The sequence below is a fragment of the Bufo bufo genome, chromosome 5, assembly GCF_905171765.1.
Source record: "Bufo bufo chromosome 5, aBufBuf1.1, whole genome shotgun sequence".
NCBI lineage: Eukaryota > Metazoa > Chordata > Amphibia > Anura > Bufonidae > Bufo > Bufo bufo.
The window spans coordinates 87822029-87849285 of record NC_053393.1 but is presented as its reverse complement, the minus strand read 5'-3'; the positions used below and the strand labels follow the sequence as shown (position 1 = coordinate 87849285).

At 39.0% G+C, this 27257-nt stretch overlaps 1 protein-coding gene across 1 annotated transcript in view; it reads right to left on the bottom strand.

The window, feature by feature from the left end:
- Window positions 1-23232: 23232 nt before the first annotated feature.
- The window catches only part of MMP16 (matrix metallopeptidase 16), a 243756-nt gene continuing 239731 nt past the window's right edge, over window positions 23233-27257 (bottom strand). The window contains exon 10 of the mRNA XM_040431288.1: window positions 23233-25888. Within this exon, the coding sequence (XP_040287222.1) occupies window positions 25554-25888 (335 nt within the window). The 3' untranslated portion in view covers window positions 23233-25553. The remainder of the gene's footprint in view (window positions 25889-27257) is intronic.

The window sequence follows — 27257 nt, the reverse complement described above, 5'->3', positions numbered from 1 at the left end:
CCCAGTCGAATTGCAGAGGTCCTGAAAAAGAAGGGCCAACACTGCAAATACTGACTCTTTGCATAAATGTCATGTAATTGTCGATAAAAGCATTTGAAACGTATGAAGTGTGTGTAATTATATTTCACTACATCACAGAAACAACTGAAACAAAGATCTAAAAGCAGTTTAGCAGCAAACTTTGTGAAAACTAATATTTGTGTCATTCTCAAAACGTTTGGCCAAGACTGTAGAGGAAAGGGGATTTGAACATCAATACAGGAAAGGATTCTTTACTGTTAGAGTAGTCAAGTTGTGGAATTGTTACTATTGGTACTATTATTTGTGTTTTAGAATTATAGAATTGTATGGGCACGCAGGTAAAACCTATTGAGTAATAATTAAATCTAACTCCAATCATAACCTTATTTTTCGCCAATGTGTGATTTCTTCCATAATATACTCACAAGGCCAGAAAATTGAAGACTTGTTTGGTGGGGTCCTCCCTCATAAAGTTTCTTTAGTCTCCCCTGTATCTGCTTATGATATGGAGAGACCATGTGTAGCTGGCCAGCTATGACCTGTCCTAGGTTGCTAGTATAGCTAATAAGTGTATACAGTTAATACTGCTAATAAACTTAATACAGTTCCTATGTTTATGTGTTAAAGACAAAGGCAGAGTTATTTACTGTGCCATCATGTTTTGGATGTCATATAACTTATATTTTGTGTTCACAGAAGCAGAAAAAGATAATATGCCTTTAAGATTCATTTTGTAATGTAAGGTAAGCTCAGTGACACAGCAGAAACAACAGAAAGCATAGTGTTAATCTGTTGTTGCTGGGCAGAAGTCTAGACCAATCACAGCCAGCTTCCCACACAGCAAGAGTTTTCACCAATCACAGCCAGCCTCACAGACAGCCTGTCTGGGAATTCCCCTAGCAGGAGCTGCTGGAATCATTATTCACCAGAGAGAGGAGCTGAACAGACACAGAGTTCCAGTCAGAGTCCAGTTTTATGGGAACAAGAGGCCAAAATAGGTATTTAGAACAGTTATATAATGTTCATATTGTTAGTATTGTGAGTAGAACTGTATACTGAACCAGTTATATATGTGTTTACTTACAGTTCCACCAATTGCAACCATACAATTGCAAATTGCCAGCATACAAATTGCAAGCTACAATTGCAAACTACAAATAGCAATCCAATCCATACAAATAGCAAATAGCAATCCATACAAATTGCATACAAATCAGTAGAACTATCGGTCAAATCTCAGATATACCTCTCAGAGAGATCATAAAGTGCTTAAATAACTTAAAGTGACAGTACAGATACCGAAGAGAGAAATATATCCACCATTTTATATTGAATGACAAGATTGAACAGTTGAACCACCATCTTATTCATACCACCATTTTGTGATACTTTATTCATTGCGTGTTTTGTACATGGACTAATCTGCTACGGAGGCAGCAGTGTTATATATGAAGAAAAGTTGAAGTTAATAAAGAAGTTATTTCAAGCATTTGGTGTGCTCTTTAAACCTACTGCTTCCATAGAACGGCGCTAGAGGAATTACAGAGTAATAGACAGTCTGGTTAGACTAAAAGTCAGAGATATCAGAATTCTTCTAATGCCACAGCGCAAAAGGCACTTTATAGTGCTGCGCCTGCCACAGTGGAACTATTGCCCTCAGAGGGGAAAGTGATAGCGCTCCTCAACTTTCACAGTAAAGAGCGCATTAGAGCAGCGGAGCACCAACATATACCGCCGCGCTGCAACTGTTCCCTGAGTGAGCAAGCAAAGACACCTCAGAGGAGCTACCATAGAGGCCATAGAACGTGTGCATTAGTCAAACTGCAGCCGACTCTTAAAGTGGCAGAACAGCAAAGGCAAGATAGTCAGAGAAAGAGTGCCAACCCTCCTGCGATCCCTAGAGAGAGTAAGAGACGCATGGTGGGAGTCCAAAGTCCATACCTAGAGTGCATGCATCGCTATCCACGGAGAGACCACGTACTGAAGCCAGCTAGTTTCCCACCACTAGGCCCAAAGCCTGCAGCAGCGTATCCAAGCCAGTGCATCGCATGTCAGCACAAAGCATTGCAAGTCTGCACAGAGCATCGCACGTCACACAGAGCATTGCAAGTCTGCACAGAGCATCGCAAGTCATGACAAAGCATCGCAAGTCAGCGCAAGCATCGAATCATATCAAGAAAAGAGAAGTCTCCTTTAAGACAGATATTTGTTCCAGCACCCTTTAGATCACAGTATCCTGCTCTTCAGAATAAGGTTAGAGCTTTCCTTTTATTACTGATCATTGCATATAGGCTTTGGCATACAGAGACATTTTTTGTGTTCAGAAATAAGAGACATTAAATAAAAACAAAGGATAGCTTGTAGTACACAGACTCTAAAGCATTTAAAGTGAAAGTCATTTATTGCCTGCATTTATCTCTGTTGTATTTAAAGTGACAGTTATTTATTTCTGCATTTGTCAATATTGCATTTAAAGTGAAAGGACTCTTAATATACGTATTAATTGTCAGTATTGCATTTAAAGTAAAATGTCTGAGCCTAGTATTACCATGCCACTGTTAGAGGATGCAAAGATAGATAGAGTAGAAGTTCAAGAGCCAGGGGACCTGTCTGAGGTAGAAGAGTCTGATGAAGCATTAGTCTTGCCTCAAACAAATATAGCCCAAGCAGATGAACTAAGACGTTCATCACGTGCCAGAAAACCGACCTCAAAGATGCTGGGAAATTTGGAGCAAGAAGCAGCACTAAAAGGGAAAAAGTTTGCCCGGATGTATGATAGGTGAAAATCATACATTAACGACATTCGTAGAAAGCTAAATGAAGAAAGTATAAAAGTGAATTTGAGTGATATGGTAGAGACGGTAGAAAAATCTAAATCAGAGCTTATGGCAGCATATGTCAACCTGCAGTCATTTACGACACCTTCCCCGGATATTGTAAGGAACATGGACACATGTACTGCGGTCACTAAAGATTTAGTAAAGCTCATGAGATAACTATCATCTGCAGCAAACTATGATGAAGTTAAAGCAAGAAGTAGAATGAACAAGCTTTTTATGAGAGACTATGCTAGGTCCTTAGGGGGAAACCACAATCTCAAGTGTGACTTCCTTCGCTAGCAGAAGTGCCACCCACATATCAGAGTCCTCAAATACTTCAGCCAAAAGAAAGGAATTAGCTGAATAACTTGCTGTCAAGAAAGCAGAAATTTTGATGGATGCTGCCATTGAGGCGCAACGTCAACTGATGGCTGAAAAGCAAGCTGAAAAGGATGCACAACGCCATCAGATGGAAGCTGAAATGGATCCACAACGCCATCAGATGGAAGCTGAAATGGAGGCACAGCGCCATCAAATGGAAGCTGAAATGGAGGCACAGCACCATCAAATGCAAGCTGAAATGGAGGCACAGCGCCAACAGATGAAAAGTCTTGAAATGCAAAAAGAAGTTAAGATCACAGAAGCCAGACTCAGAGTACACGAAGAGGATATGAATCTGAGTAGTCATAGGTTCAAATCTGTTCTAAGTGAAGAAGCAGACTCCTACTTTTCTACTTATGCACATGAAAATAGAAGGCAATCTCCAGCATTTAGTGAGAGAATAAGTTATTATGCTTCCATCCTTGCTCAGAAAAACAAAGAGAGGACTAGTCCAGTGTTAGGAAAAAGGTGTGTGAATTTACCCTCTATCTCTACCAGAAAAGATAAAGAAAAGGACTCGCCTAATTCAGAACTAAGTGATATAATTGAACCGGATGATTCTATTCCTAGATGTCACAGAAGGCAAGTCTTGAAATGATCATTGAGCATCATTGCTTCAGTCCAATTGACAAGTTATTCTACCTTCAGAGATATGTTGGTGGGGAAGCAAAGAAAGTTCTTGAAGGTAACTTCTATAGAAAAGACGAAGAAGCCTACAAGCAAGCTTGGGAAAAATTAAATTCAAGATATGGTCATCCTTTCTTAGTACAAAGAGCTTTTAGAGAGAAATTGAATAACTGGCCTAAAATAGGTCCTAAAGAACACTTCAGACTCCGAGAGTACGGTGACTTCCTGCAAGCATGCAGCAATGCCATCCCACACGTTCAAGGACTGGAAGTACTGAACGACTATCTAGAAAACCACAGGATGCTAACTAAGTTATGGAATCACTATGTGAATGAACAGTAAGATCTAGGCAAGAACTTCCCAAGTTTCAAAGAGTCTCTGAGTTCATCAATAAGGAAGCACCGATAGCATGTAATCCAGTAACATAATCTAATGTCTTAAAATCCTTATAAAAAAAGGCCTGCAAGAGAGATAAGACGTGCAAGAGAAACTAGCTTTGCAACCAACACAGCAGCTAAAGGTCCAGATATCCAGATACCTATGAGAGCAAGTTCAAAGTCACTACTGGGATCAGTAGAGAGACAGAACCGACAAATCTTCAGACTACATTCAAGTGTATGTTCTGTGGAGAGAACCACTCCATTCATAAGTGCCAACAATTGAAGGAGAAGTCCCCAGATCTAAAGAAAAAATTTGTGCTGGATAACCAACTGTGTTTTGGATACCTAAGAAAAGGCCATGTTACTAAGGAGTGTAAGAAAAAGGCCACATGCAGCGTTTGCAAAAGACTCCATCCTACACCACTACATGAAGAACATCCAAAGAAAGATAAATCCTCAATACCTGCCTACAACCAGTGACCCTGCTGCCTCTATATCGCCATGACCAACTTCACCTGCACCTACTGTGTCCTTCTCTCATACCATGTAGATTGTAAGCCCTCACGGGCAGGGCACTCTCTCCTTCTGTACCACTTTGTAACTCATCTTGTTTATGATTAGTGCAATTGTCTGTATTATGTATGTATACCTCTTCTCATATGTACAGCGCTATGGAATGAATGGCACTTTAATAATAAATAATAATAATAATACCTAAAGATACTGAGGAAGTAAAGAAAGTATCGGTATTCGCTTGCAGAGTGAGGGAAGGGAAAAGCAATGGCACATCAATGATTGTAAAAGTGTGGATATTAAATCGTAAAAGGAGGAATAAGAAGGTATACGCCTATGCGCTACTGGATGCCCAGAGTGATGTCACCTTCATTGACCAAGAAATCTGCAAGAAATTACAAGTGGCTACAGAACCAGTGATGCTCAAACTCATCACAATGACAGGGAGAGACACATTAGTGAACAGTCAAAAAGTCAAAGGACTGAGAGTTAGAGGACTTCATTCAAACTGCACATTAGATCTACCTCCAGCTTATACAAAATATGATATACCTTTAGATCGAGATCGCATACCTACCTGTGAAACAGCCAATGAATGGGAGCACCTATCTGTCATATCTCATAAAATGTCCCCGCTGAAGAAGTTGTGTGTTGGACTGTTGATAGGCTACGATTGTCCCGAAGCCTTGGTACCACGAAAGGTAATCACAGGAGGAAAGGATGAACCCTACGCTGTTCAAACTGATCTAGGATGGGGTGTTGTTGGAGGAAAACAGCAGATCACAAACTCAAGACAGGTGACAGGATTGTGTCATTGAATATCTTTCCAAGAGTTACCAACTGTAAGTCCTGCAAAATTAATCAAGATCCTTGAATCCGACTTTGCAGATATAAGTTCTAAAGAAAAGAGTGTATCCCAAGAAGACATAAAGTTCGTACACACTCTAGAAGAAAGTATTCAGCAGAATCAACAAGGTCATCTTGAAATGCCCTTACCTTTTAGAGAACGACCTCGTCTGCCAAATAACAGAAATCTTGCCCTAGCAAGATTGAAATGTTTAAAGAAAAAGATGGGAAGAGATCCCAAATTCAAGCAGGATTATTTGAAATTCATGGAAGGCATCCTCGAAGAAGGACATGCAGAGAAAGTTAATAACCAACCTAAAGAAGGAGAAGTGTGGTACATCCCACATCAAGGTGTTTACCACTCAAAGAAACCAGATAAGATTAGAGTAGTATTTGATTGCTCAGCAAAGTACAATGGTGTTGCATTGAATGATCATCTACTAAAAGGACCAGATCTTACAAACACTCTGCCTAGAGTACTCTGTAGATTCAGAAAGTATTCCGTAGCGGTCATGTGTGATGTTGAAAAGATGTTCCACCAGTTTCATGTGAATAATGAAGATTCCTGAGGTTTCCATGGTGGGAGGATGGAGATACAGATACAGAGCCAGCAGAATACAGAATGAAAGTACACTAGTTTGCAGCAGCATCATCAATTATCGTCAATTATGATCATCTTCCAGTTCAGAATGTACTTGGATTGGGATGGAATGTAGAGAATGACAAGTTCTTCTTTGAAGTATCTATAGAAGAGAAAGTTGCAACTAGATGAACCATTCTTTCCGCAGTGGCTTCTTTATTTGATCCATTGGGATTCTTGGCCCCAGTAATCCTCAGAGCAAAATAAATACTGCAAGAATTATGCAGACCGAAGTTGGGATGGGATGAGCCCATACCTGAAAATTTGAGGCCAAGGTGGGAGAGTTGGATAAGAGACTTGCACAGTTTGAGAGATGTTCGGATACCCAGATGTTTTGTACCTCAAGATTTCGGAAAGTACAAGAAAATAGAAATTCATAATTTTTCAGATGCCAGTAGTTATGGTTATGGTCAGTGCTCCTACATCAGAGTAATAGGAGAAGAAAAGATACACTGTGCCCTGGTTATGGGGAAGGCCAGAGTTGCACCTACCAGTATTCAGACAATACCAAGACTTGAACTGACAGCAGCTGTTGTTTCAGCATCAGTAAGCAAGTTTCTGAGAGAAGAATTGGAATTGGAAGTAGATGAATAATATTTTTGGACAGACTCACAAGTTGTCCTAGGATACATAAACAACGAAGCTCAAAGATTCCATATCTTTGTCGCCAACAGAGTTGAGAAAATTCGGGAAATAACAAATCCAGAACATTGGTATCACATTGACACAAAGCATAACCCAGCAGATCATGCTTCAAGAGGCCTGAATGTAATAGAATTGAAAAATTCTAACTGGTTCACCAGTCCAGAGTTCCTTTGGGAAAAGGAAATCACGCCCAGTAAAGGTTACACAGAATTGTCTATGGGTGATCCAGAAGTAAAAGTTGTACAAACATTAAGCACTGCTGCCAAGTGTCAAGATGAATGACATACTTGAAAGACTAGCCAGATGTTCAAAATGGAATACAGTCATAAACGTAGTAGCATGAACTCAACGTTTTGCAAAGGGAATCAGAAAGAAGGAATCATTGAATGTAGAAGAAAGACTGAAAGCTGAAGGAACAGTCATGAGACTCATTCAACAGAGATTCTACAGTGAAGAGTTGAAGAGACTTAGTCAAGAACCTAAAAGGCTTCCAAACAACCACCCATTGTACAAGCTTAATCTTGTTCTGCAGATGGGAGGGAGACTGGAAAATGCATTGTTACCTAGCAAAGTGAAGCATCCAGCAATACTACCCAAAAATTCGACCTTCACAAGATTGATTATTGATCACTACCACAACATATCCTTGCATCAAGGAAGAAGCTTTACCCAAAGATGTTTGAGAGAAGGTGGTTACTGGATTGTGAAAGGAAGCAAAGTTATAGCAAAGTATATAAGTAAATGTGTGGCAGATTTACCGGCAGATCGTGTAAACCCATCACCACCATTTCTTTATAGTGGAATGGATTGTTTTGGCCCATTCATCACCAAACAGAACCGCAAGGAGTACAAGAGATATGGACTAATATTTACATGTCTAAGCTCCAGAGTAATTCACCTGGAAATGTTAGAATATATGTCAACTGACGCATTCATCAACGCCTTTGAGATGTTTTATAGCCATTAGAGGTACTGTCAGAGAGCTTATATCTGACCAAGGATCTAATTTTGTCGGAGCAAAAAATGAATTGTAGAAAGCTCTAAAAGAGATCGATAAAGAAAAAGTAACTAAGTATTTGTTAGAGAAACAGTGTGATATTTATATAAATGCTCCACATGCAAGCCATACAGGAGGAGTTTGGGAAAGACAAATCAGAACTGTGAGAAATGAGTTAAGTTCAGTGTTTAAAAAGAACGCCGGAAGAATAGATGATGCTTCACGTAGGACCCTATTCTATGAAGTAATGTCTATTGTTAACAGTCGTCCACTTAAAGTTAATATCAACGATCCAATGAGTTTGGACTCTTTAACTCCCAACCATCTACTTCACCTTAAGGTGGATTACATACAGCAACCGCCTCGCAAGTTCACCAAAGAGGATTTATATGCCAGAAGGAGATGGCGAAGAGTTCAATATCTATCAGAGCAGTTTTGGAATAGATGGAGGAAAGAGTACTTAGCCAATCTGATGCTAAGAAGTAAATGGCAAACACCCAGAAGAAATGTCCAAGTTGGTGACATAGTGTAAGTGAAAAAAGAAGATTTACCTAGAAGTCAATGGAAATTGGCCAAAGTTCTAAAAGTTCAAAAGGAAGAAGACAAACTAGTAATGAGTGTTACAAATTGGAGACTCAAAACTTGACAAAAATGGAAAACGTCTCATTACTCCACTCAAGTTGGAATGTCCTATACATAAGTTAGTTGTTCTACTTGAGAGTTATAAAAGACACTTGGAAGTTGAGAACCTGATGGAAAATTCCTCAAATTCATGTTCAAGTCCTACAACTACGAACATAGAATTATAAGTAATTTTGGTGGGAGTGTAGCTGGCCAGCTAAGCCCTGTCCTAGCTTGCTAGTATAACTTATATGTGTATACAGCTAATCCTGCTAATAGCCTTAATACAGTTCCTATGTTTATGTGTTAAAGACAAAAGCAGAGTTATTTACTGTGCCATCATGTTTTGGATGTCATATAACTGTTATATTTTGTGTTCACAGAAGCAGAAAAAGATAATATGCCTTTAAGATTCATTTTGTAATGTAAGGTAAGCTCAGTGACACAGCAGAAACATCAGAAAACATAGTGTTAAACTGTTGTTGCTGGGCAGAAGTCTAGACCAATCACAGCCAACTTCTCACACAGCAAAAGTTTTCCCCAATCACTGCCAGCCTCACAGACAGCCTGTCTGGGAATTCCCCTAGCAGGAGCTGCTGGAATCATTATTCACCAGAGAGAGGAGCTGAACAGACACACAGTTCCAGTCAGAGTCCAATTTTATGGGAACAAGAGGCCAAAATAGGTATTTAGAACAGTTATATAATGTTCATATTGTTAGTATTGTGAGTAGAACTGTATACCGAACCAGTTATACATGTGTTTACTTACAGTTCCACCAATTGCAACCATACAAATGCAAATTGCCAGCATACAAATTGCAAGCTACAATTGCAAACTACAAGAAGCAATCCAATCCATACAAATAGCAATCCATACAAATTACATACAAATCAGTAGAATTATCGGTCAAATCTTAGACATACCTCTCAGAGAGATCATAAAGTGCTTAAATAACTTAAAGTGACAGTACAGATATCGAAGAAATATTTCCACCATTTTATATTGAATGACAAGATTGAACAGTTGAACCACCATCTTATGCATACCACCATTTTGTGATACTTTATTCATCAAGTGTTTTGTACATGGACTATCTGCTGCGGAGGCGGCAGTGTTATATATGAAAAAAAGTTAATAAAGAAGTTATTTTAAGCATTTGGTGTGCTCTTTAAACCTACTGATTCCATAGAACGGCGCTAGAGGAATTACAGAGTAACAGACAGTCTGGTTAGACTAAAAGGTCAGAGATATCAAAATTCTTCTAATGCCACAGCGCAAAAGGCACTTCATAGTGCTGCATCTGCCACACCATGGTTGTCACCAGAAGTTCTAATAAAAGAATGAGTCCACAAGAACTTTGACCTCTGCTTATGTAGTCAAAGTTTAATTTTATGATTAAGACTTAATTTAGGCTTTAAAGTTGTTTTCCTGGACTTTACTATTGATGACAGAGAAGGGGGGAGGGGGGAAAAGGCACCCCCACCAATTAGCTCTTACTCAATTGTGGCAACGATGCAGGTACCATATGTGTAGAACCTGTGCCGACTTCCAGCATTAGAACTATTGCAGCTGCTGCAAAATATCTGATTGGCAGGGGTACAGGGTATCAGACCCCGACCCCAAATGTCTGATTTTCATTTTTTACATTAGTCATGGGATAAGTCAATGGTCTTGGGACAATGACCACTTTCAATACATATACATGTCTACCAAGCAAAGTACAGACATCACTAAGCAGTTTACACTATCTGTTTTTTTCATATGTCTAGCCAGGCATTGTGTGGCTACAATAATGAACAATGAATTATTAATATTTGGTTTACTTATCACTCTACTGCATATATTATAAAGTAGGTGATTCACAATGTATATTGGATATGTGCACTTTACGAACATAGGTTGTGTGTTGGGAGAGGTAAAAGTGAGCAGTTATTTATAGGTGAAATCCATATAAAGGGCTAAGTACTTACATGCAGACCCACAGTATTGATCCTCTTACCTATTCTAGATGCAGAATTTATGTCAGCATTACAATGTTAGGGAATATGAAGACCTATATGTTTTGCTTGGCCTACCAAGTTTAATACCCATACTCTGTCAACAAAACATTTTCCTAAAAGTTCCTGGTCTCTACCTTTCCTCCCTTGTTCTCCTGATTGTCCTGAACATTCATCTCACTATGGAAGTGAAGATAGATGTAAATGGACGAAGTGAGGCAAGACAGAAAGAAGAGATCACATGAGACCATATGTATGCCTGAAACAATGTTCTCTAGGATAGTAAAATAAACCATAATCTGTCCTAGACAATGAGGGAAATGGCAATTAATCCATTTACCACTTAAGATCACCAGATACAAGTTCATCAACCCATTAAACGACTTAGGCTTCGTTCACATCACCGTTCTGCCTTTCCGTTCTCCTGCTCTGTTTAGGAGCAGGATAACGGAAAAGATGGATTTGGCAGATAACTGAGTCAAACAGATCCTAAGGACCCCATAGACTATAATGGGGTCCGTTAGGTTTCTGCTCAGAAGATGATTTTGGAGCGGAGACAAAAGTAGTGCATGCAGGACTTTTGTCTTGGCTTCAAAAATCTGTCTCTGAGCAGAATCCTGATGGACCCCATTATAGTTTATTGGGTCCTTAGGATCCGTTCAGGTCAGTTTAGTGCCAAATCCATCCTTTCCGTTCTCCTGCTCCTAAACGGAGCAGGAGAACGAAAGACTGAACGGTGATGTGAACGAAGCCTTAGACTGTCAGAAATATATGAATTAACCTTTTAAGGGATTTTTTATTTTCTTTTAAACTAAATTTGCTATGTCAATTTGTAAGCAGCACTATAAACATAATAGTCCATGTGGTGGTCCCAGTCTGCTTTGGTCAACCACCAATGTAATTTCCCTTACATGTGGACATGTTACCAAATGTTAGGGACCTAAATATTGTTAAATCTAATTACTCTTAAGTAGTCCTCTTTAATTTAGAAAACCATAGCAACATAAAAGGATGCTAATTCTAGTTATAAAAAAAATTGTAGATGTAAGTCAGGGGGAAGAAACTTCTTGATAGCCCTACCAGGATGATGGCACACAACCAAGATGCAAATAATATTGAGACCTCTTATATACCATATGTTTAGGAGGTGAAAGTTTAATAACCGTGGTCTCCAACCTGAGGCTCTTCAGTTAATGTGAAACCATAACAGGCATGATATTAGCTTTAATTGCAGAGCTAAAGGTTGAGGATCGCTGATGTCTATGCTGTACACCAGCAACGATGACGGCAACAAAACTGGGAATAGTTCTTGGTTGCCTGAAATGAAGTGCATTTTGAAAATCCATTTTACTGTCAAATGAATTTAGGTTTATAAAATATTGCAAATATGAAGAACTGCCACCCCGAACTCTTTCTAAAATCTGTCTATGGTTTGATGAAAAGCTCTTACTTTGAGGAGGGAAAATATTTCCTTTTAACACAAATGTATATTTTCTGCCATTTCATCTGAAATATTTACCCAGGAAAAATAAATAATAACTGTCCCACAAACTCATTTGTGAGTGTCCCATAAGTGCCATGGGGATACTGTGGGTTAGACATTGGCAGAACTCTTCCTAATTTCCAACATTCTTGAGTGAATGAAACTGTAACTTGACTATAACCTCATTACTCTTTTTAAAGAGTAATGAGGGGGGAGTCGCAGAGAGCGACGAGGAGAAAGCAAAGCTGTTAAATATTTTTTTCTCCAATGTATTCACTGAGGAAAATAAATTGTCAGATGACATGCAGAATGCAAAAATAAATTCCCCATTAAAGGTGTCCTGTCTGACCCAGGAAGAAGTACATCAGCGGCTTAAAAAGATTAAAATAGACAAATCGCCAGGACCGGATGGCATACACCCCTGTATCCTAAAGGAATTAAGTAATGTCATAGCCAGACCCTTATTTCTGATATTTGCAGACTCTATACTGACAGGGAATGTCCCACAGGATTGGCGCGTGGCATATGTGGTGCCAATATTCAAAAAGGGGCCAAAAACAGAGCCTGGAAACTATAGGCCGGTAAGTTTAACATCTGTTGTGGGTAAACTGTTTGAAGGTTTTCTGAGAGATGCTATATTAGAGCATCTCAACGGAAATAAGCAAATAACGCCATATCAGCATGGCTTCGTGAGGGATCGGTCATGTCAAACTAATTTAATCAGTTTCTATGAGGAGGTAAGTTCTAGACTTGACAGCGGCGAATCAATGGATGTCGTATATCTGGACTTCTCCAAAGCATTTGACACTGTACCGAATAAAAGGTTAGTATATAAAATGAGAATGCTCGGACTGGGAGAAAACATCTGTATGTGGGTAAGTAACTGGCTGAGTGATAGAAAACAGAGGGTGGTTATTAACGGTACACACTCAGATTGGGTCACTGTCACTAGCGGAGTACCTCAGGGGTCAGTATTGGGCCCTATTCTCTTCAATATATTTATTAATGATCTTGTAGAAGGCTTGCATAGTAAAGTATCAATTTTCGCAGATGACACTAAACTGTGTAAAGTAATTAACACTGAAGAGGACAGTATACTACTACAGAGGGATCTGGATAGATTGGAGGCTTGGGCAGATAAGTGGCAGATGAGGTTTAACACTGATAAATGTAAGGTTATGCACATGGGAAGGAAAAATGCAAGTCACCCGTACATACTAAATGGTAAAACACTCGGTAACACTGACATGGAAAAGGATCTAGGAATTTTAATAAACAGCAAACTAAGCAGCAAAAACCAGTGTCAGGCAGCTGCTGCCAAGGCCAACAAGATAATGGGTTGCATCAAAAGGGGCATAGATTCCCGTGATATGAACATAGTCCTACCACTTTACAAATCGCTAGTCAGACCACACATGGAGTACTGTGTACAGTTCTGGGCTCCTGTAAACAAGGCAGACATAGCAGAGCTAGAGAGGGTTCAGAGGAGGGCAACTAAAGTAATAACTGGAATAGGGCAACTACAGTACCCTGAAAGATTATCAAAATTAGGGTTATTCACTTTAGAAAAAAGACGACTGAGGGGAGATCTAATTAATATGTATAAATATATCAGGGGTCAGTACAGAGATCTATCCCATCAGCTATTTATCCCCAGGACTGTGACTGTGACGAGGGGACATCCTCTGCGTCTGGAGGAAAGAAGGTTTGTACACAAACATAGAAGAGGATTCTTTACGGTAAGAGCAGTGAGACTATGGAACTCTCTGCCTGAGGAGGTGGTCATGGTGAGTACAATAAAGGAATTCAAGAGGGGCCTGGATGTGTTTCTAGAGCGTAATAATATTACAGGCTATAGCTACTAGAGAGGGGTCGTTGATCCAGGGAGTTATTCTGATTGCATGATTGGAGTCGGGAAGGAATTTTTTATTCCCCTAAAGTGGAGAAAATTGGCTTCTACCTCACAGGGTTTTTTGCCTTCCTCTGGATCAACTTGCAGGATAACAGGCCGAACTGGATGGACAAATGTCTTTTTTCGGCCTTATGTACTATGTTACTATGTTACTATGATTAAAAAGTGTGTATCATAGTATATGCACTTTTGGGGTTTTGTCTAGTAGATGCCAACACCCAAATTGTACGACAATGGTAGTTGTTCAGGACACATCTTAATTTGCTGAGTTTCTATGACATTATATAATGTGCTTTGGGTAAGAGCGCTTCCTATAGGTTATCAATATTGATAGGTTATCAATAAAATAATCTGAAATCCTGACCTACTTTTCATCAAATTTCTAAAAGTGGTGATGCTCACTAAATGTTGCAAAATTTGACCAAATGTCATAAAAATATGCACTAGATGTCGCACATGGCCATCGATTGTAAAAAAAAAATTATGCCACAAAAATAGCATAGCAGACTTGATAAATGCCACCCCTTAGTAGACCCAGACCAAGAATCTTCTGATACTGGGCAGTTGTGTGTTTTGCACACGCATACTATTAGCTAGTCTCTGGAATGTGACCCTGAATCAAAATTTATTTATTTCATTTATTTATTTTACTCACTTATATAGTGCTGACAAATTCTGTGGCGCTGTACAGACATTATCATCACACTGTCCACAATGAAGCTCACAATCTAAGTTCCCTATGAGTATGTCTTTGGAGTGTGGGAGGAAACCGGAGTACCTGGAGGAAACCCACGCAAACACAGGGAGAACATACAAATTCCATGCAGAGGTTGTCCTTGGTCGGATTCGAACCTAGGACCCCAGTGATAATCAAACATTACATTTTTTAAAAGAATTAGACTAGCCAAAATTAACCCTTCCATGTAGCACAGTATCACTTTTAGCTTACTTCTATGTTTGTATTTGCGCTGCCTTATATGATTCATATTGCTACTGTAATTCCGACAAGAGTTTATAAGCAAAATATACTGCTACTAACAAGTTAATCTCAGACCAATGACCTGTGACATTTTTGCGATTTAATTCAGTCTATGTAAAGTGGCCTTTTAAAAATATCATCAGTCACCTCTTCTCTACTGGTGACAACCCTTGTTGAACAGATTGTCTTTCTGAAACCCTCTTTGTAAGACCCCACTTACTTGACCGTTCTCCAACAGCAGACACAAGCATAGAACAAGGAAACTACAAGAAGGCAGGAAACATTAAACATTATATTTGTCTCCAGTTCTTCCTTCTCAGTGTTGATGTATCTCTTTATACAATGCAGTACATGGGAGCAAGCCACCACTTACTAGAGGATGGGATGGAGCCATCCTTTTAAAAAGACAATCAGTCACCTCTTTTCTACCAGTGACAATCCTTGTAAAACAGGTTTTCTTTCTGAGACCCTCTTTGTAAGACCCAACTTACTTGACTGTTCTCCTACAGCAGGCATGAGCATAGGACAGGGGTAACTACAAGAGGGTAGGAAACATAAAACATTATATATGTCTCCAGTTCTTCCTTCCTTCAGGGTTGTTTCTCTTTATATAATGAAGTGCATTGGAGCAAGCCACCACTTACTAGAGGATGGGACGGATCCAGAGTAGAAGATTTTCCAAGTTTTTTAAGCAGCTGACATTCTGCTGCAAAGTTCAGCCCTTGGAAAAATCTTTAGCATAGCCTGACAGTTACTTGAGGGAGGAGTCATCATGTGGAGGAAAACAAGTTGGACATGCTGTATGGAATGAGACAGACTGGAAGACAAAAGCCATGCTGGGGCCTGAGATGCTGAAGAAGTCATCCTAGAGACTAAAAACAAGGGGGTTATCTTGGAGACTCAGAAGGAGAATAAAGTTACTGCATGCTGGGTTCTGAGGAGAAGGTAGCCATGCTGGGGACCAAGTAGAGGGGAGCCATGCTGTAATCTGGGGAGGGAGGAACCCCATCTAGGGTTTGAAATGTAGTATTTTTCAACACAAGACTTTCCAGCTGTTATAAACCTAAAAATCTCATCATGTGTTACAAGTCATTTGTAGGGTAAACTGGGAAGCCATAGGCAGAAGAACACTGCGGCATACTCTTTGGATAGTAGGATCAACCCTATTAACCTCTTCCTGGTAAAGCGATTTTCCGTCTTTTTCGTTTTCTACTACCTGCCTTCCTGGAGCGATAACTTTACTTTTCTGTTCACGTATCCATATGAGGGCCTGTGTTTATGAGACAAATTGTACTTTCTAATGACACCATTTAATATTGCATACGACGTAGTGGGAAGCTGAAAGAAAATTGCAAATGAGGTGAAAAAAATCTCAAATAAAAGTTTTATGGGCTTCATTACGGCTTTCCCTATGTGGTAAATCTGACTTGTTAACTTAATTATCAGGGTGAATAAAATGACTGCAGTACCAAATGTTTATAGTTTTTCTTGTGCTTCAATACTTAAAATAAATAAAACCTTTGAAAACAAATTCAGACCATACTTTTTTGAAGCCAATCTGGTCTTTAAAGATGGTGCCCATGTCAGAGTGCAGCGGGTGCCATAACCACTGGATTTCTGATGTTTTACACAGCAAAGGCCCAGGACTAATGTCTGTGATTGGCGGCAATGCCAATCACAGCCATTTCATTCCTCAGATGTAGTGGGTAAAATGTGACAACGGCATTTGGGAGCGCTAAAATAAGGAGCCACACACTTCCTGGCCCGGGCTGCCTTCCCCTGGTTGAGATCAAGGAAGGCGGCTTGTACTAGTATTAGACCTGAGCCTGTACAAGGCAGCCTGGCAAATTACTGCAATATTCCAATGCAGGCTTGGAGGTGGCTGCAATCTAATGAATGTTATAGTCAACTATGGTGAATTGAAGGCTATGTACACCTTTAGGTCAAATTTTTTTTATGACTGCATTTTGCTAATTTTGGCCTAAATATCTATTTTCAATTGGTCTTTATTAAAAATATTGAGACATTCTGTCACAAAGGGTTAACTGTCTAGCTGTGTGAAGCGCTCGCTCCGTACAGTATTTAAACAAAGTTTTATGCGAATCGACTTCGGATGTTTCATCAGAAGTCGATTTGCTCATCCCTAAAGGAGATGAAAAAAAAAATTATTTTTTTTTTATGTCTTAAAACACACACACAAACTATATAAATGTCGTTTTGCTGTAATTGTACTGACCCGGAGAATGAAGGTAACGGGTCAGTTTTACTGCATAGGAAACAACATAAAAACAAAACCCAAGTGCAGGGGAGTGTCCGGCACTTAGTGGAGGAGATAAGGCGCACTGACTAGGGTCCTCCCTCAGTACATTTAAGCCCTAATTTTCATATTCTTTAAACAAAGAATGTCTCCAAAATGCAGCAATAGATCAGTTTCAGGAAGGGCAAAAAAGCCTTAAATACATATGCAGTAGGCCATATTTAAAGAGCCAAGTGTTGTGCCAAAGGAAAGAGGCACACATGAATGATGGGCTAGACCAATTCAAGTTGTCTAGCCATACAATAGAGACAGTTTTATAGTGTGCATAGTATTGGGTTTCACATTTGTAGAAATATGGGGAAGAGACAATGAAAGTGACAGTTCTCACTATGCTTCCCCCATACATACTGTATACAGCTACTGTATATTCATTAACTGAAATCGTAGTCGCAGCAGGCACCCAGGGTGTTTTTGGGTAAAGTACAGGAGTAGAGTGCTGTACTCCAGAAGGAGAACACTAGAGCTTTGTTATGTAAATTGGGAATTTCTTCAGATAACCTATGGTGTTGGGATCTTGGAAACAAATTATAATAATAGGTAAACTTACAATCTCCGAGTTGTATGGAACTACAGGGTGGCCCACGAAAAAGTAGCCCGCCTCCAGCGATACTATGATAAGATGAACGAGTAAGTGGATTGTGTTTTTTTAATTACCCACAAGTCACAAAAGATGCTGAAAGTGGTCTGCGTTCACATCTATTCATCTTTGGGCACGTTGGATTATGTTGACTGATACTGCTTGCAGCTCTTCAACAGTGATGCTGCAGAAGAAAAAATGTCTTACTTTTTCCAACAAGATGGGGCAACATGCCACACCTCACAGGATGACACAGGTTCATGAACTGTTTACGGAGGAGCGAACTGTGAGCAAGGGGTTATGGCCTCCACGTTCCCCAGACTTTTATCTGTGTAGAAATTTAAACCAGAAAGTGTCCACTAACAATCCACATCCGCTGGATGAACTCAAGGAGAACATCACAAACACCATCCGCAGCATCACTGGTGAAGAGCTGCAAGCAGTATTAGCCAAAATAATCCGACATGCCCAAAGATGCAGACATGAACGGGGACCACTTTTAGCATCTTTTGTGACCTGTGGGTAATTAAGAAAAAACAATCCACTTTCTCTTTCATCTTGTCATACTATCGCTGGAGGTGGGCTACTTTTTCGTGGGCCAATCCTGTATAACATGGCACCCATAGACTTGTATGGGGCTTTTCTGTTACTTTTGTGTGTTTTCAATTTTATAAACTCTGGGCATGCTCCATTAGATACCGTATCACAGGAAGGAATGCTTATATACATATCATAAAAGGGTTTCCACAGAACATACCTGTAGGAGAATATATATAATTATCAATCTGAAGCTGCATGGATCAGCCTGGACTCTTCTCTTCTGAAAATCCAGCTTCCACCAATGGAACCTTTACCAAGTTTGCCCGGGCTATGGATAGGACATCACTACTGCTATGGATGGGGCTAGAACTATTTGAATGATAACTCTCTAAATTTGAAATTTACAGTTAATTTTGATTCTACATCTATTTTATTTTTAGATCTCATCTTAGTGGGTGATGTTATTGAATCTACCATCATTACCCATACTTACCGCAAAGAAACTGCTGGGAACAGCACACTTTTTACTTCATTAGGTCATCCTGCTCATGATGTTCGCAATATTCCTAGAGGCAAATTCATACGCCTCAGGACCGCTTAGCTGTCCGTGGCTATAGTGATACATTTTTAAAACAAGCCAGGGCACTTGTATCAACCAAATTGCGGGCATACTTGGTTTTTCCTAATGGTAGAAATAGAGGTACATCTAAAAAGACTAGTAGGGCCTCCCGAAATAGGGCCCCAGTGTTTGTTACTAATTACAGTCTTGAACACAAGAAGATTTGCCAAATAGTTAGGAAACATCAGTCAGTTTTGCGTGCCGATGAACATTGGATGGATACAGTACATTTGGGTATCAAATGCATTGCCCATCGAGCGCCCACACTGGCCCAGCGAGTCAGCCCCAGTTTGTTTCTTGATGAATCTCAGAAACAACAGAGTTGGCTACGCTTTAAGGGTAATTTTAAATGTGGGCATCGAGTTTTTACTTGTTGCAGTTATATCCAAATTGGCCAAACACTTGTTTCTTTGGCTAATCAAAAAACCTTTTTACTCAAACAATATGTTAATTGCAACACCAGTTTTGTGGTTTATTGTATCACCTGCACGATATGTCGGTTGCAATATATAGGTTGTACTACTAACGGCCTTAAAACCAGAATCCGCAGACACATCTCTGATATTCCTCATGCGCTAACAAGAAATGTGTTTGCGGTCAGTTCACATTATGCAGCTTGTCATGCAGGAGATACTAGAGGTTTAATTGTGCAGAGGGTAGAAAGAGTTAATTATCCTAAACGTGGAGGAGACCATAAGAGGGCTCTTTTAAACAGAGAATCTCATTGGATTTTTTCTATGAACACTTGTGTACCAATGGGTCTAAATTGATCCTTATGCATTGCTTTCGGTTCTTAATATATGTTTTATTGTCCTAGAGGTGGAGCTGATGGTAATTACTTCCACCTGACATGTTTGACCTGCCCTTTATTTAAGGTCAGAGTCTTACATTCCTTTTTTGTCATGAGTAAGGATCTGTATGGAATGATCTGAAACGCGTAGATTTGGATGTACATGTTGGATTTTAAAGCACTTATTTATTAAAGTTTAACACGTTGTTTGGAAGCTGGATTCTACCTTTTTATTTGCAATGTTTTGATAGGTTCATACATTTCTCCATAAAGGCCCTATGTCCAAGGCTTTGCCAAATGCATCACGCCCAATGATTTTAAAACACAATAAATCATTAAAAAAATATTCAGGATATTACTATTCAGGTAGGAAAGTAACAGTAAAAAGAAGTGCATGGAAAATGATATTGTCTGCTATTTATTTGTAGCTTTATTTGTCTTTTAATTACAACACAATAAAACAATGGTAATTACAGAAGATACAATAGTATAAAAGCCAATGATCCCTTCCCTTAAGACACTTACAGCAGACCTTCCCTACCCCCAAACAGCCCTCCTTAAGAGAAACATAAAATAAATAGTAATAAATAGAAATGAATCACTACACAGCCTTTACCACTATGACTGACATGGAGAACACTTGTTTGATAGCACAGTGGCTTGCAATCTGTCTAAGCTGCCTGAAGCCTATGCTACCAAGTTTCAGAACGATGCAGTCACAGTGATAAAGCTTTGTAAACATATTTTTCCTTATAAAACACAAGTTGCCGTGTTATGGAATACAATACATTAAAATAAAATTAATAATAGTAAAACCGTTATTGACCCACGTATCTTAGATGATGCAATATGGGGCATAGCATAACTTTAAAACATTTTTTTTTAAAATTTTAAATAAATTTACTTTCTTTTCTGTGCAATGACTTTAGGTATTAAAATCGGACTTATGCAAATAACATACTGTTTATGCATTGGCTTCCAATAACCCAAGTGAAATAGTCAGTCTAAGCACTGCCCGGTTATATCTCACAGTCTCGATACACGTTAGCACCAGTTATTCAGCTTCGCATTTGCACACAAATGAGCTTTGTGTTTGTCATTAAAAGTAATTTCACCTACCGGACACTGGGTGAAAAAAACACATGATTTCATACAGAAAATCTAATCTGGTGATATTCTACTAGAACATAAATAACAGTGAAACTTTTATTTTCCCTTGTTTATAAAATGTAACTTTTTCAACGTACTATCTATACTACATAAGGGGTGTGAAAAAATGTATAGGTTTTCTGCTTGTCATTCGACAAAAAAGCCTAAAATGACAGATTTTCTACTTGGTTCGGCAATATATATATATTTTTTATTTCTTTATATTGATTTATACCGATTTTAGTTTCTGTTAATAAAGTAGAAAACTAAGCTTCATTTCACTTCTTAGATCACTTATTAATTTATTTTTTATTCTCATAAAGCCTTAATGCATTTAAAACTTAAAAATTCAGGTGTGACTTAGAGAATCCCAAAATCTCACTCCATACCCCCATTTTACACCTACAGAGATCTACAGAAGAAGTAGCTTTCACCAGTATTTCCTTATAATGTAAGTTATGTAAGGAAATTCACTAGTGCAAAGACAAGGCTAGCTTTTCTTCTCCCTGGGGTAAAGTTTTCGCATAAGGCCCCTCACAAAATAATACATAGAAAGCCCTGTAAACTGTAGTTAAAGGGCTTCTGTACCTATGACACTGTCTGACCTGTTACATGTGTGCTTGGCAGCTGAAGGTATCAGTGTTGGTCCCATGTTCATATGTGCCTGCATTGGTAAAAATGATGTTTTAACATATGCAAGTGAGCCTCTAGGAGCAACGAGGGCGTTGCTGTTACACCTAGAAGCTCTGCTCTCTCTGCGACCACAGTGTCTTCTCCACTTTGATTGACAGGGCCAGGCATGATGACCGTAACTGCCTGGCAATGTCAGTCAAAGTGCAGAGGGTGCAGCAGTTGTAGAGAGAGCAGAGCCTCTAGTAGTAATGACAATGTTACTAGAGGCTCATTTGCATACATCAAAAACATAATTTTTCTCAGCAATGCGGGCACATATGAACACAGATGCTTCCAGCTACCAAGCGCACATGCAACTGGTCATCCAGTTTTATAAATACAAATCTGCTGATAGATGCCCATTAACTGGCCCAAATAGTATCCATATCCTTTCAGCCACTGCTACTTCAGCCCACTCTGACCAACCACCACCACCACCACTTCAGCCCACCACCACCACCACCACCACCACCACCACCGAGTCTGCTGCCAAACCTGTGTATTCCCTATGGCTGGAGCACATAGTACTCTATACTCACCAAGGACATGGGCACATGCCAGGTAAACCAGTAACCACGCTAGTATTCAAGTGTAAGACTCCTGCCAATCAATACCCCATATCTCAACCACTTTGACCCTGATAAGATGGCACGGGGCAGTAAGATATTGGCATAACTTTGAGTAGCGTTAGGCTCTAAGATATGAAATGTGATATAATCTGGTATTTGGAGGTCATGCTATATAACTATTAGAAACTATAATGGGTTTCTAAAACTGATAGAGAAATCTATTCTCACTGTGGAGGAGTTCCAGCGGATTTTTAAATGTGCATCCTGGGATTTCCAAGTCCACTTTTCAAAAAAATAAAAAACTTAATTACATTTCTGATATAACCCATTTTATCACACGGTCCATTTACTTTTCTTTATATACATGTATCTCTATGATGACACTATTCCAAAATATTTTGTCATATACTGTACTTCTTTTAATAGGCAATGATCTGAGCAAAGTAGTGGGAGCAATGTTTTATATCATGTATTGTGCAACTTTGACAGTGAGTTTACTTTTTTTTCCACTATTATATACCTTGCTAACAATACTTTGCTCCCAAAGTATAGTCATACCTGAAACTGTCAGAAATATTGATATAAAATACATAAATCAGAGTCAAAGAATGGGCATTTTAAAGGGGGTTTCCCACCACTCTGATGGTACATCAATATCAACCTTACAGCCCCTTGCCTTTTCCCTAATGCACCTCCACTCCCATTCCAGCACAACCCAGTGCCAGAATTAGGCTGCACAGTTATTAGTGTTGTTTGGTCAGAAAAACTGAGTTAGGCTACTTTCACACTAGCATTTTTTGAGGATCGCCATGGATCTTCAAAAATGCTTCCGTTACAATAATACAACCGCATGCATCCGTCATGGACGGATCCGGTTGTATTATGTCTTCTATAGCCATGACGGATCCGTCATAAACACCATTGAAAGTCAATGGGGGACGGATCAGTTTTCTATTGTGTCAGAGAAAAATGATCCGTCCCCATTGACTTAAATTGGGTGTCAGGACGGATCCGTCTTGCTCCGCACCACATCCCGGACAGAAAAACGCTGCTTGCAGAGTTATTTTGTCCGCGATGGGAGCGCAACCAAATGGAACTGAATGCATTTTGGCGCATTCTGTTTCGTTCAGTTCAGTTTTGTCCCCATTGACAATGAATGAGGAAGCCTTTTCAATTCCGCTATTGAGATCCTATGACAGATCTCAATAGCGGAATTGAAAACGCTAGTGTGAAAGTAGCCTTAACTACAACATTGACAGCAATGTGCTATCAATATGTGTGGTGGGAAAGCTTTATTAACATACTGTTGCCAAAAAGAGGTGCAATTGTTCATACACATTGTGGGACAGTAATGGGGTCTCTCCTAACCCCTAATTGAAGTACAGTTTGTTTGCCACTACTTTACTTGCCATAAATATTTCTCTATGAAATGTGCGTGATGCAATTCTGAAGGTGGGTAAAAATGGAGTAGAAAGGTCGCCGTAAGCATATGGTTGTCTCCATTAAGTAACATTTCAGGGATGGGGCAGCAATACAATGTGCTACTTACTGTGTGCCCACATACACATTTGTGTGCAAATTATTCCACCTAGTCATATACATATTTTTTTTTATATTCAAGTACAGGTACTCTTGAATAAAAAAAAATGCTATCTTGAAATGTGAATATATGCGCACACCCTATGTCTTATAAATTTACTAGACAAACTTAATTTATAAATGGTCATTCATTTACAACTTGCATTCGCCATACATCTTAAGTATATGTTTCTCTTGCTTAACATACGCTAAAGGTCGGAGGGCACAAAGAGCTCTGTCTTACACGGCAAGCTTTTTTATAAAACGACAAAGTTTAAGTCATGACAGTCGACAGGACACGATTTTGGATAAAGGCATACTGTTTCCACAGATGCTGACTTTAGGATGAAGCCAGCTGACCACACTACAACTGCATTCACTACACCCTTCATGTTTATAGCATAGAGCTTGTAAAAAGCATAATACTGCAAAAAGCAGCTGTAATAATTTCCATAGAGACGTCACTCACTGACTTTCCTCTAGGAACACAATAATTTTTTTTAAAATAAAAAAGACCTAATGCTGGAGATCAGATGTTAAGATTAATGTAACGTTTGACAAGAAGAAAATGATTTGGTGGTGCTCCTCCTACTCTGGCATACCTCTGCTGAGGTTCCATCACCTCCTTGCCTTTGGAAAACTATAGTAAACATGCAATGCAATTTAGATCTCCCCCTGGTATTGACAGTACTTGTGACCAGATTGAAACATATAAGGCAATTCAGAATTCTGTGCAACAGTTTTGCTCCACAGCCTTGTCCTACCTACCACTAGTTATAACAAATTCTATCTCCATTTCTATATCCTTCTTTATATCTTTACCCTCTACAATAAAATACAATTTAGAATCTTTCCAGAGTGGACATTATTTTATCAAAATGCCAAGTTCTTTAAAGTTTTCTTAAACTCTTATTTAATTATTGTGCACGTTCATATCATTCAACCGACAAACAAGCCCAGTCCATTGGAATTTGAGAATGAGTTAGAGTCATAACCATTGTTGCATTTTTTTTCACAGGACTGCCATTTTGCCACAGCTTATAGCAATGCACTTTGGAGACGTTCCACTTCCCACCAATGTTCCAAATGATTGTTCCTGTCAGACCTAGTAAGTGCCTTAGGCAGTTAATCAAATGTTATGTGAAAATAAAAATAAAATAAAGCAAAGAAGTTTTTGTTCAGTACATTAATGACTAAAAATGTGTTCAAAACATTTTGGACAAAGCTCAGAAAAAGTTGTATAAAACACAAAATGAATGTATCATTAAGGCTGTTACTGTATTGCAGATAATTTGGCCCCTTGTTTGTTGGAAAAAAAAAAGTCTGTCCAAACAGTCTCAAGGTCCCTCAGCATATTGTTCTCCCACAAATTCAGTTGTGGGCATCTAGCCATAGCAGACAGAGAATCAATCCTCTTTGGAAACAAAGCTGTTTTGGGTCTTCACAGTCTCTTGAAGGTTCATTTTGGGTGATTCTTCTGTTAATTTGATGCTTGCAAATTGCAGCAATAAAACTTTTCAAAGAGGATCTGCAGTATTCAAAACTAGAGTAATTTGAAAGCAAAATTTATTATTTCAGGATTTATTCTACCTCCTTGATGTCATTTCTGGACACAAAGTTTGCATCCAAAGTGCAGAGGAAAGGCCTAAAACTGAATGACAAAGAAATACAAAAACTGGAGGAACGGCAGAAACTGCATTTCATGGAAGCTCCCCAGATGATTGAATCCCCACTCAAGTGCAGGACACAAAACCTCTTGGATTTAAAGATCAGCGATATGACCCTGGCCCGCAGATGCCTGTGTCACGCTATGGGAACAGCATAATAGCTCTGATGTATCTCGAATAACCTCAAATTTCTACAATAAGAAACCCTACATCACACCCACTCTTGCATAGAGCGTTTACAGTACAGTATGTGGCGGGGTGTTCCTTTCCTTTTGAATTGAAAAACGGTGTAAACCAAGACAAGGAGGCACAAGGCCAGAATACAAGGAATTACAATAGCTATGGCTTTCACAGTGCTGGCTGTGTTGTCGAGCTTCATGACAATGTCTACATCGTCTTGAGTACTGGTTTGATCTTTATCTCGGTCAACTGAAGTCTCACATCCCATGTAATCTTTAAGAATTGACCGTGGGTATCCGGGTTCTACTTTCAGTCTCTGATTGTGGAATTTCCAGTATTCTTTGCCTTTATAGAAGAAAGTGAAGCCTGAAGAGATATAAAAATGTACATTTTAGCCTGCATTCTTTTTTGGTTTCCAAAACACCATATTATACTTTACATATACTGTAACTCATATAACTCAAAACTGTACGAATGTGTGTCTGCATTGCCACTGTTCCAAATGAAAAAGAAAAACAAATCAAGAAGCACTACAACATGTTACAAGATATGTATGCATTTAAGGGGTGGCCCAACCTGTATTTTTTATTTATTTTTTAAAGACTCAGAAAGGCTTTAAAAAAAAATAAAAATAATAATATATATATATATATATATATATATATATATATACTGAATACTGATACCAATCCAGCACTTTTTGGGCCCCTGTCAGGCTCTATTTCCTCTTCTCTCTCAAAAAAGGAAATACGACTACTCAGTCAATCTTTAGCTGAAGCAGTGACCTGCCTCAGCCAGTGGCTGATCCGTCACATTTCCATGTCGAGAAGTACCATGAAATAGAGACTGGTTGGAACTCGGGAGGTGTTGAACTGGAAACACTGGGAATCAGTGAGGTAATATATTTGTCATTTTATTTTAAGGTTTTCGAAAGTTTTCTTTTGAAATTATCGGCTGAACAACCCAATTAAGCCACCCAGTATAAAGTACCTTCCTTACTGTAAATGCAGGTACACCAAGAGAGATGGATGAGTCTCTTGTTGTACAGATATGTACGATTTGAAGAAAAAACAAACAAAAAAAAACGATGGCTCCTTTCACATAAAATGTATTGTTCAATTCCATTGTTTTCTGTGGCCCAAACATATATTTTTTTGTGCAATACATCAAGGACATTTATTTTAAAGGGAACATGTCATTAATTTTATGCTGACCTCACTAAGGGCCACATAAAATAGTGACAGAAATGCTGATTCCAGCGGTGTGTCACTCATCAGCTAAAAGTAAGTAGTTGCCGAGAACCAGCATCATAATCATTACAGCCCAGGCCTTGAAAAGAGTCAAATCTACCTGAGAAGAGTAATGGTTATTCATATCTCCTGCTCTCTCCCCCATCTGCTGATGATTGTCAGTTCTCTCCTAGAGAGAAATGGAGAAAACTAGGTAGAACACTGTCAATAATCAGCAGGTGGGCATGAATTCATGAATAACCAGGACTCTTCTCATGTAGATTTGACTCTTTTCCAGGCCCAGTCTGCAATGTTTGTGATGTTGGTTCTCAGCAACCACTTACTTTTAACTTAGAAATGACAGACCATTGAAATCAATTCATTTGTCTCTACTTTATACTGACACTAGTATGGGCAGCATAAAATTGATGACAGGTTCCCTTTAAGTGTGGGCAATAGTGTACAGCTTTACTACCGTATAAAAAAAAAAAAAAAACGTATATATT